The 11,925-nt window shown below is 46.3% G+C and overlaps 1 protein-coding gene across 1 annotated transcript in view; it reads left to right on the top strand.

The window, feature by feature from the left end:
- Nucleotides 1-8,395: 8,395 nt before the first annotated feature.
- Nucleotides 8,396-11,925, top strand: part of TEX28 (testis expressed 28) — a 41,210-nt gene continuing 37,680 nt past the window's right edge. The window contains exon 1 of the mRNA XM_057537721.1: nt 8,396-9,228. Within this exon, the coding sequence (XP_057393704.1) occupies nt 8,396-9,228 (833 nt within the window). The remainder of the gene's footprint in view (nt 9,229-11,925) is intronic.

Here is an 11,925-nt window from a genome sequence, read left to right as displayed (position 1 = left end):
AAGCCCAGCTCATGTGTATTAATAATCTCCCCTTTCAAGTTTCACAATACAGAAAATGGAGAGTTAAGCCTCTTGCCTTTGCAAGTATCCCAGGTGGATGATTTGGATTTAAAAGCTGTTACAGATCTCTTGAGAAAATGCAAACTTATTAATTTTGAAGGTGAAGGGAGCAAAATGAAAGTGTAAAAAAAAAAAAATCCAAACCATGCAGGTCTTAAACTCATTGACATTGCCTCTTTCATGTTATAGCACAGGCTGGAAAACAAAACTTAAAAAAGATATCGTGCAAACTATTTTATCTGACCAGGACAGGGTGAAGTTAGAAGTCAATAATAGAAAGAAAATGGTAAAATTCACACATTTGTGGGAATTAAACAACACACTCTTAGAATAACTTTAAATGGGGTATAATACGTAAAAACATTAAATCACTATATTGTACACGTGACACTAATGTAAGAGTCGACTACACTTCTATTAAAAAAGAAAACAACCTTCCCCCACAATGCACTTAAACGAACAATGGGTCAAAGAAACTTCAAGAGAGTTGGAAAGTATTGAGACAAATGAAAAAGAAAACACAAGATACCAAAATTTATGGGATGTGGCAAAAGCAGTGACAAGAGATAAGTTTATAGCTGTAAATGCTTGCATTAAAAAAGAATGATCTCTGGGAATTCCCTGGTGGTCCAGTGGTTCGGACTTGGCGCTTTCACTGCCGTGGACCCAGGTTCGATCCTTGGTCAGGGACCTAAGATCCCGCAATCTGCACGGCACGGTCAAAATAAATAAATGAATAAGTAAATAAAAATTTTTAAAAAAAGAACGATCTCGAAGAAAACCTAACTTCACAACTTAGTAACTAGGAAAAGCAGAACTAAACCCAAAGCTACCAGAATGGAAAACGTAATAAATATTATTGCAGAAATAAATAAAAGACTAGGAAAGCAATGTAGAAAATGAACCAAAAGCTGGTTCTTTGAAAAGATTAACAAAATTAATAAGCCTTGGGCTTCCCTGGTGGCGCAGTGGTTGAGAATCTGCCTGCCAATGCAGGGGGCATGGGTTCGAGCCCTGGTCTGGGAAGATCCCACATGCTGTGGAGCAACTGGGCCCATGAGCCACAACTACTGAGCCTGCACATCTGGAGCCTGTGCTCCGCAACAAGAGAGGCCGCGATAGTGAGAGGCCCACACACCGCGATGAAGAGTGGCCCCCGCTCGCCGCAACTAGAGAAAAAGCCCTCGCACAGAAACGAAGACCCAACACAGCCAAAAAATAAACTAAAAAAAAAAAAAAAAAAGAATCTGCCTGCCAATGCAGAGGACACGGGTTTGAGTCCTGGTCCGGGAAGATCCCACATGCCGCAGAGCGACTAAGCCCGTGCGCCACAACTACTGAGCCTGCGCTCTAGAGCCCGCGAGCCACAAGTACTGAGGCCCGTGTGCCTAGAGCCCGTGCTCCGCAACAAGAGATGCCTGCGCACCACAACGAAGAATAACCCCCCCCCCCCGCTCGTCACAAAGCCCGCGCGCGCGGCAATGAAGACCCAACGCAGCTAAAAAAAACCAACAAAAGCCTTTAGCTAAAGTAAGGAAAAAAGAGAAAATTACTGAATTTACTAAATCCGATTTGAAATTACTAATTACATTTCAGGAATGAAAGTAAGGATATAACCACCAATTCTACAGACATAAAAAGGATTATAAAGGACTGTGAACAATTGTACGCCAATAAATCAGTTAACCTAGAAGAAATTTTTAGAAATAGAAAATCTGAATAAACCTACAATAAGGAGATTGAATCAGTAGTCGAAAAGCTCCGTGACAAAAAACAACTTTGAACCTGATGGCCTCACTGGTGAATCCTCAATCCTCCTCCAACTTTCCCCAAAAAACTGAAGGGAACACATTGAAACTCACTCTGGGGTCAGAATTGCCCCCATACTAAAGGCAGACAAATACCTTCGGGGAAAGCTAACGGCTAAAATCTCTTACGAATACTGACGCAAACATCCTTCACAAAATACCAGCAGAACCAACAGTCCCCTTTTGCTCCGATTCTTACTCGCCTATTACTTTTAGGCTTTACTTCCCGGAACTCCACGTCCTGGATCGGACCCTGGCGTCGAGGACAACCACTTACACGGAAAACGCCGGGCCGCTCCCACTCTAGCCCGTCGGACGCAGGCGCTCCGCCAGCCGGCCCGCGTCTCGGCTTCTCTCCGTGGGCCAGTGAGGGGCGGCTGCCTGAGTACTTGGCCAGCGGCGGCCACGAGTCTGGGGGTGGCTGCCAAGCCCCGAGGGCCTGAAATGGGGCCACTAAATAACGGAGCCCACCCCGCCCCCGACGGCTCCGTTCAACTCTCTCCCCGGTCGTCGCCGCAGGGCCGGCCGCTCAATGACCGGAGCTTCGACCAGGGTGCCTTACCAACAGTTTGAGGCACAGAGGGACCTGATGACGTGGAGGCGCAGGCGATTGGCTATGTCTTGCAGCACCTGCAAGATGTTCTCCTCAAGCTTGGCTTCTTCCACCATCGCTCTGTTCGCCTCCTCGTCAGCCATAGCTGTGATCTCGCCCGCGTCTGAGGAGCAAATGGCCCGGAGCCTCCTCAGCCGGCCGCACGCGCGACGCTCCCGCCGCGCGACGCTCCCGCCGCGCGACGCTCCCGCCGCGCGACGCTCCCGCCGCGCGCCCTCCAACTCTATGGATTTTGAACAATTGTTATTCATATGTTGCACATTATTCGAAATAATTTAATTCTTTTATATCTGCCCTGGTCCTATCAATTCAAAGAGGGCTGCCTCCGCGCAGGACCAGGTCTACTTTTGGGGTGATAAAAAAATTCTGGAACTAGGTGGTGTGATAGTTGTGCGACGTGGTGACTGTAGTAAAGGAGGGCCGATGCATTCACAGGATTTTAAAAAGTTAGTGATACAATAGTGCAGTTTGTTTTGCGCACTTCCTCACATTATTAAAAAAAACCACGCTGGAATTTTCCCCTTTGCAGCCGCCTCCCTCCAGCCCCTTAGCAGCCCAGCCCCGGGCAGTGGGGGTTGGGAGGTCTTCACAGCAGGTGAGGCTGCCTGAGCGTTCTGAGGCAGTGTGGCATCTCTGCGCGGACCTTCTTTCTCTTTCTAGAACCTTCTGGACGGCCAGCCCCGCCTTACCGTTGAGGTGGCGTGAGCCCAACGCTAGGCTACAGCTTTTCCGGGAAGCCTGAGTTGAGGGGGCTTCCGTTAACTTTCAGTCTGAAAGCCCCCATCACCAAGGCCACAGTGTAGTGTTGGAGCTTATCCCTCCGACTCTGAGATGCTTTTCCAATGCCCCAGTGGCACCATCCCCACAACACCACACCCTCACTTCAGCCACTGGGGAGCTTCTTAGTTCAAAAGTGTCGCCCTCCCGAGAGACCCCCAGCGGCCCTGAGGTTGGCCGGGGGCCCACGTTCTCGCCGGGTTAAAGGCTTCGTGCATTGACAATGGCGCAACGAAACCCCAAACCTCCATGTCCTCCTACCGCAGATATGTGAGTGCGCCTTTCCCCACGTCCCCATCACCACCTGATGTTAGTCTTTTTAATGTGTGGCATTCTGATGTATGAGAACATCTTTTTTAATCATTTGATTTATGTCTGCCTGATTTCCTTGCAGTTGCACATTTTTCATATGTTTACTGGTATTCATAGTTCATCTTTTCTGAATTGTCTATTACTACCCTTTACTGTTTTTATGTTTGATGATTTGTTTTTAGCTTCCTAATTTGTAGGAGTTCTTTATATATTATGTTGATTAGCCTTTTATCTCTTAGAGGTAATTGCAAATCTTTTTTTCTTAATCTGTTGCTCTTTAAAAATGTTAATGGAGATACTTTATTTTTAAGAAGAAGCAAGTGTTTGAACCAAAACCGAAAGGTTGCTTCTTAACTTTATGCTTCCTTCACCATAAGAAGGTTTAAACATTTTTTTAACTGTAGTACAATATGTAAATCTTTTCCTTTATGGCATTTTGGTTTGAGACTTGTTCAAAAAGGTGTTCTCCACAGAGAGATTATAAAAACATTTCCTATTGTGTCCTTCTGATACCTTTCGAGTTTCATATTTATGTTTAGTTCTCTATTCTGTCTCGACTTTATTATTGTATATGATGTAAAGTAGCACTCTAACTTAGTTTTATTCAAATAGCCAAGTATCCCAAGACCATATTTATTTTTCGTTCCCAAAATTTCTTAGCTATTCTTTTGCATTTTGGAATTAGCTAATCTAACATTCATAAGACATTCCCATTGGGTTTTTAACTGTTATTTCATTGAATTTATAAGTTAATATGTAGAGGGCTGACATATTTACAGTATTGAGTCTTCTCAAGAACATGGTATACAGCCATTGATAATCACATCTTATTGCCATCCTATTTTGTATTTTCTATTTAACCTGATATCTCATTTCTTTTTGTTCCTCCTTTCCTTCCCTTTTCTGGATTAATCAAGTTCCTTTTTTTCTGCCCTTGATTATTTGGATGTTATTTACCTGGCTTTTTTCTACTGGTTGCCTTGAATTTTTTTTTCACCAGTATATTCTTTTGTCAGTTTTGAGTTTTATATGATATCTATAAAATTCCTCAATAGAACAAGTCATTAGCAAATTTTAACTTTCTCTATTAACTATTTTCTTTAAAAATACTTAGTTCTTTCATTTATCAGTGCTACGTATGAACATTGTTTAAAGCAGGGGTCAGCGAACTGTTTCTGTAAAGGGCCGTATAGTAAATATTTGATGCCACATGTTCTCTGTTGTAGCTGTTCAACTAGACCTTTGTTGTGGCACAAAGGTAGCCATACACTATATGTAAGTGAATCAGTGTGGCTGTGTGCCAATCACCCTTTGTGGACACTGAAATTTGAATCTCATACAATTTTCACATGCCACAAAATATCCTTCTTCTGATTTTTTTCAACCATATAAACACATAAAAACCATTCTTAGCTCACACCTGTACAAAACCAGTCTATAGTTTGCCAACCCCTGGTTCAAAGAGTTAAATGGTTCTACAAGGTTTATTACAAAAAATAGCAATCTCTACAGGACTTCCCTGGTGGTCCAGTGGCTAAGGCTCCGCACTCCCAATGCAGGGGGCCCAGGTTCGATCCTTGGTCAGGGAACTAGATCCCACGTGCCGCAGCTAAGAGATCGCATGCTGCAACTAAGAGATCGCGTGCTGCAACTAAAGATCCTGCATGCTGCAACTAAAACCTGGCACAGCCAAATAAATACATATTTTTAAAAAATAACAGTCTCTTGCTTCCACCCACAGTCGTCCATCCATTCCCCAGAATCAACTACATTCAACCCTTTTAGCTGTTTCTTTTGGCATTTACCTCTAGTTCTGTAAATAAATTGTTTATAGTGCTGTTTCTTTATTTTTTAGATTTTGGGAATTATTGATTGACTTCTCACAGTAAAAGATGATGATGTAGCTCTTTCACCACCCCCATCCTTCCAGTACAGTATACAATCATCTGCATTAGATTATTCTTTGGTGTTCACGTTATCAAGTCTACGGCAACTCTGATGACTTTTCCTTTCTCTCCTGATGTTTTGTTTTCCTTAGAGTTAACACTTGTCTCTCCCCACCCCGTGTTGCTTGTTCTCTACTACTTACTATAGGTCAGCACTTCCCCAAACTGGCTATATCTCCTCTCCAGCTGCTGAAAGATGTCCTGCATATTTCATTCACTTGGAGCACTCTCTCCTGGAGCCTTTTGACTTGCCCGCCAGGCCCACTGCCCAGCTGCCAGCCTGGGTCCCCTTCCATCATCCTGGAGATTGCCCTTGCCTTTCTTTGAGCTTGGGGCCCCAGTTTCATAAATCCCGTCTCTACCTCTGTCTTAGGTTCCTCTCTGGTTTTGGTGGCACGTCTTCTCTAGTAGCTTCCAGAAAAAGAATTCAAAGGAAGTAAACTATTTGAGTTCTTTCATGTTAGAAAATGCCTTTAACCTAAAAATTGACAGTTTGGTTATAGAATTCTAGGTGAGAAAATCGTTTTTCCCCCAAATTTGGAAGGCATTACTTCATTGTTTTCTAATTCTTAGTGCTTCACTGAAAAGTCTGAAGACATTCTGGCTTCTGATTCTTTGAATGTGACCTTTTTTTTTTTCTCTCTCTGACAGTTATTCTCTCAGCATATTGAAGATATTATTCAACTCTTCTGGATTTCATTGATGCCTTAGAGAAGGTAGCTTTCAGTCTAAAAGTCATGGTAATCAGCTTTTACAATCTGGCTGCTTCTAAGATCTGTGTCTAGGTGTGGATCTATTTCCGTTTTATCCTGCTTGGGATATCTTGGGCTTCTTTTTTTAAAAAAATTAATTAATTAATTAATTTTTGGCTGCGTTGGGACTTCGTTGCTGTGCGTGGGCTTTCTCTAGTTGTGGGGAGCAGGGGCTACTCTTTGTTGCAGTACGCGGGCTTCTCATTGCAGTGGCTTCTCTTGTTGCAGAGCACAGGCTCTAGGCGTGCGGGTTTCAGTAGTTGCAGCACGTGGGCTCAGTAGTTGTGGTGCACGGGCTTAGTTGCTCCATGGCACATGGGATCTTCCAGACCAGGGCTCGAACCCATGTCCCCTGCATTGGCAGGCGGGTTCTTAACCACTGTGCCACCAGGGAAGTCCCCATGCTTGTCTTTAAAGCTTTACTTCCTGTGTATGCATCCCTAAGCAACATCATTTCATTTTGCCTGCTTTTGAACTTTATATGAGTAGAACCATATGTAGTATGGATTCTTCTGTATTTGGCTTCTTTTATTCAACATTATGTTTGTTCATTCATGTTTTCAAGGCTGTAGTTTATTTTTATTGTTGTATAGCAGTAAACTGTTGAATATATTACAGTTCACTTACACATTCTATGATGATAGGCCAGGTGGGTTGTTTCTAGCAGTTGGTTATTGGGAGTATTATTGTACCTGCCTTTCAAGGATATATCTAGGAATGCAATTGCTGGACCATTCAGTATGGATGTCTTCAACTTTATGATATTACCAAATGCTTTCCCAAAATATTTGTACCAATTACTCTCCCACCAGGAGTGATTGAGGGATCCTGTTGCTCCATATCCTTTCTGAGATTTATTATAGTTTAAGTTTTGCCAATCTGCTAGGTGCATAGTGGTATCACATGTTTTTTTAAATATCAAGGTATAATTTGCATAGAATAAAATACAAAGAACCAAAATATCTATTACACTACAATCACTCCTTGCTTCCCACTGGGAGAGCATTTTCAGATTGAAAACAGTCATGAAGGGCTTCCCTGGTGGTGCAGTGGTTAAGAATCCGCCTGCCAATGCAGGGGATACGGGTTCGAGCCCTGGCCTGGGAAGATCCCATGTGCCGCGGAGCAACTAAGCCCGTGCACCACAACTACTGAGCCTGCACTCTAGAGCCCACGAGCCACAACGACTGAGTCCGAGTGCCACAACTACTGAAGCCCGCGGGCCTAGAGCCCATGCTCCACAAAAGAAGCCATGACAATGACAAGCCTGCGCACCACAATGAAGAGTAGCTCCCACTCACCACAACTAGAGAAAGCCTGCACACAGCAACGAAGACCCAACGCAGCCATAAATAAATAAATAAATAAATTAATTAATTTAAAAAAACAGTCATGAAGGTGCTTTTAGTTAAAAAGTAGAAACAGAACAGAGGCTCCACCTGTCCTGACCTCACTTACCTCTCCTAGCTCATCCCTGCCCACTCTACTCTGGTCTCCTGTGTTCTAGTTATGCTGCTATGTCCTTCTTTATTTTAGAGATGAGAAAACCGACCCTCTGAGCGGTTTATTAATTTACTCAAGGTCTCAAGAGTGGTAGAGTCAGGATTTGAACTGGGCTCTGTCTCCAAGGCAGTGCTCTTACTATTATCCTTCACCATGCAAGAGACTCATTTGTTTGTGTTACAGTAGAACTGTCCACCCTAGGCTGTCAGCTCTGTGAGACCAAGGAATATGTCTGGCTTCTGTACCACATAGTAGGCACTCAGGAAATATGTGTTGAATGAATGATTAGATGAAGGAATGAACCTAATAGGATGCAAATCTCCCTGTCTATCTCTTCTATCCACCTGGCAGTAGTAATACAGCAAGCTGTATGGATTAATGGAAATGAGTTTATTCCATGCTTTACAAGAACAGTTCTCTATAAAACGAGACCCACTGTTGGTAATTCTTGGAAGAGAAGTCCAAGAACAGGGCAGGTGTGGAGGGGGCTGCTAGCCACCTGGAGGTCATAGTGAGGTACACCCATAGAGCAAGGAGCCAGGTGCTGAAGAGGAGGGGAGAATGTCCAGTCTGTGTCGGGCCCACCTCAGATGCACAAATCTTGCAAATGAAGTACTTGCGCATATGCATAAGTATTGTTATAGAGTGGAGCAATACGTGTCTAATTCTCCAACCATTTGCATTCACAGAAGTACCTGTTTTGTGATTCTTGTTTCCCAATGCAGGTGGAATACACTAAGCCCAACTGCAACCTTCCCCTCCAATGTTCCCTCCTGCAGATCCCTGTCATCCAGTGAGGCTGGCCCCAGTGGCCCCTCCAGCCTCTCAGATGGGGAGCTGGCCCGGAACTTACAGGACAGCATCAAGCACCGCATCCTGTACCTCTCAGAGCAGCTGAGAGTGGAGAAGGCCAGCCGGGCCAGGAACACTGTGGGCTTCCTCAAGCTGGTGTCCACAGCCGACCGGCACCAGGCCCCCCACATCTGGCAGGCCTTCGAGAAGGTGAACCAGCATGCCTCTGCCACCATTGCCCAGATTGAGCGAAGGCTCCACCGGTGTCACCAGCAGCTGCAGGAGCTGGAAGAGGGCTGCAGGCCCAAGGGCTTAGCGCTGAGGGCAGAAAGCAGCCTGGGGGACAACTGCGAGCAGCCCAGCGAGAAGGCTCTGTTTTCAGAGCCCCCCAAGCCAGGTGCGGAAGACTGCCCATCCACTGGCCTGTTTGATGTCATTAGACACTTCTCTCCGGAGAGTCACTCCCCAGCCTTGCGGCAGAGGAGGTCCTCGGAGACCAAGCATGGGGTCCAGCCGCGAGACCTGCTGTGGCAGAAGGTGAAGGAAGAGCTGATCAAAGTCAAGACCTTCCACCTCAGCTTGCAGGTGTCCTATCAGAGCCTCAAGGAGCGGTATGTGACCAACCTGCAGGCATTGCTGGAGTCCCTCTGGGAGGAGAAGTGCAGGTGAGGCGGCCCCCTTGGCCGCCTGAGCTCTGGGGCGGGTGGGGGGTGTCTGTGTTCCTCTCAGCGACCAAGCCCCGCAGCGGAGAGGGCTCGTCCCCTGCCCACCGTGCACGCCTGCCTGGCCCTCTCCTGGCCAATGGGGCTCTGACTGGGCTGACACCAGCCTGTGGTGGCGGGTGGGCCAGCAGAGGCCTATCGTCAGCCAGGCAGGTGTCCTCTGGTCCCCATGTGCTGCAGTGGTGTGTGATGCGCGACTGGAATCGCCTCGCCAGCCCTAGTCCCTTCACCTGGGCTCGTGGCTAAGTTGGGGCACAAGGTCCTGTGTGGGTTATTTGTTCCGAAAATGGCTGCCTTGTGGGGAATGCTTCCCCCCCGCCCCCCTGCCCCCGTGTGGTGGGTTGATTTTATTTTCATCTAAGGTCAGACTAGGGCCCACCAACAGAAAAAAAGGTGAACTCAGTCTCTCAAAGGACCCTCTCCATTTCTATTTAGACCCTTCCTGGGGTCCCAGCCGCCCTCAGAGGTGCCATACTCGCTCCTCTGCATTAACTAATCAGCCTGGCCAGGCGGGGAGGGACGTGCTGAGATGAGCCCAGATTCCCAGCACTTTCACGAAAGAACTCTGCAATCCCTTTAGCATCCGTGTGTTTGTGGGGAAGTGGTGATGGGAATCAATTGTCTTGTTTTCATAGAGAAATCCTACCCGCATTGACGCCACTTGACAAATCCCTCAACAGCAGTTAAGGAGTACGAAGGGGCAACCCATGGTCAAGTAAGGTAGCCAGTGAGAATTCAGGTTTCTTTTGGAGGTGATTTTCTTTTTGAAATTTTGAATTTTATTTTATTTTTTTATACAGCAGGTTGTTATTAGTTATCCATTTTATGCATATTAGTGTACATATGTCAATCCCAATCTCCCAGTTCATCACACCACCACCACGGTCCCCCGCCCCCACCACTTTCCCACCTTGGTATCCATACGTTTATGCTGTACATCTGTGTCTCTATTTCTGTCCTGCAAACTGGTTCATCTGTACCATTTTTCTAGGTTCCACATATGTGCATTAATGTACGATATTTGTTTCTCTCTTTCTGACTTCCTTTACTCTGTATGACAGTCTCTAGAACCATCCACGTCTCTACAAATGACCCAATTTCGTTCCTTTGTACGGCTGAGTAATAAAGTACTAGTAATAAAGCTCTTCTTTATATGGACTGATTTCTTGTCTAGTTGTATCAACTAGCCATCTTCTCACATGGCAGAAGAGGATGAGGCAGCTGTCTGGGGTCTCTTTTACAAGGGCAATAATCTCATTCACGAGGGCTCTCCGCTCATAGGCTAATCACTTCCCAGGGCCCCACCTCCAAATCCCATCCCTTTGGGGGTTAGAATTTAACAGGTGAATGAGGGGGAGAGGTTTACAAATATTCAGTCCATAGCACTGTCTATCCATCTATTTTTGCTCCTATGTTCCCTTCTTCCTGCTGAGATAATTTTTTTAATTTACATTTTAACTTCTCTACTGCCTTTTGAGGCAATTATCAGTTTTCGCTAAAACTTTACAATTCACCTATGAAATGGAAGAAAAACCCTCACCACCTCTGGGTCTGCAAAGTGCCTACCCTCCCCTCTCACTGGAGAGGTGTCCCATGGGTGCTGAGCAGGAATCCTACTCTGGACCCCCGCCCTCACTGCCAGCAGCCCTTTCCCTCCATTGCCCACAGCAGAGGCCAGACTCAGCTGAAACTTTCAGGGAAATTTATTAAAGAGAAATATTGACTGAAACCATTGAACAGAGAGGAACACAGAGAAGAACTTCTAACAGCAACCAGAGCCCACGGGTCCCAACCCCCCCCCCCAGTGTCCCCAACAAGGTGCCTTGGCTACACCCCACCTGGCGGCCCTCCATCCCCCCACAGTCTCCCTTTCTGAGGGGCCCGCGGGTGGCTTCTCGCAAGGAAGATAGGCGCCGGCATTGCCCCCTTCCCCCAGGGCAGCCCCTCCCACTCTGGCCCAAATGCCTGGGGCCTGGCCCTGCCCTATGGCGGGAACAGGACAGTCCCACAACAGGGCATGCACCACTGAGCCGACGATGGTGTGTCCCGAGGAACAACGGGGTGGCCTTCAGTTGTACTGCTAATTACTTTCACATTTCCAAGTAAATTCCTATTCCAATGCCATGTTACCTTGTTCAGGATCACAAAATAATATGGGAATCTTACAATTTGTGTTACACAAATGCAAAACTCTTGTCATTGAACCGAATTGGTTCAAATACATGTGTGATTAATGTCATTCACAAACTTAGATACTGAAGCTTATTAAGCCTTCTTTTAAATGGAGCAATATTTGACAAATTCCTGAAGAAAACAGAGATGAAATTCCATGTCCTCATACACAACAGGAACCCAAAGATGCTGCACACCGGGTTCCCCCAACTCGTCCGGACCCTCACTGCTTAGAAGGCTGACCGCTCCCTCTTCAAACTCAGAGGGAAGGATCAGCCTCCCTTCCTGCCCCACGGGAGAAGCTGCTGGATGTGGGCCTGGAAGGAGCCTGGCTGCTGCTCTGGCTCAGGCCCCCTCTTCCTCATCGCTCACACCCTCTGCACACAGGGATGGGAGGGACCTGGGATCCAAGCTATTGACCCAGAGCAGATGCTCCAGGACCTGACACTTGCTGGTCTCCGCATGGGC

The sequence above is a fragment of the Balaenoptera acutorostrata genome, chromosome X (genome assembly GCF_949987535.1).
Source record: "Balaenoptera acutorostrata chromosome X, mBalAcu1.1, whole genome shotgun sequence".
Taxonomy (NCBI): domain Eukaryota; kingdom Metazoa; phylum Chordata; class Mammalia; order Artiodactyla; family Balaenopteridae; genus Balaenoptera; species Balaenoptera acutorostrata.
The sequence above is the reverse complement of the archived record's forward strand: the minus strand, read 5'-3'. Positions and strand labels throughout refer to the sequence as shown.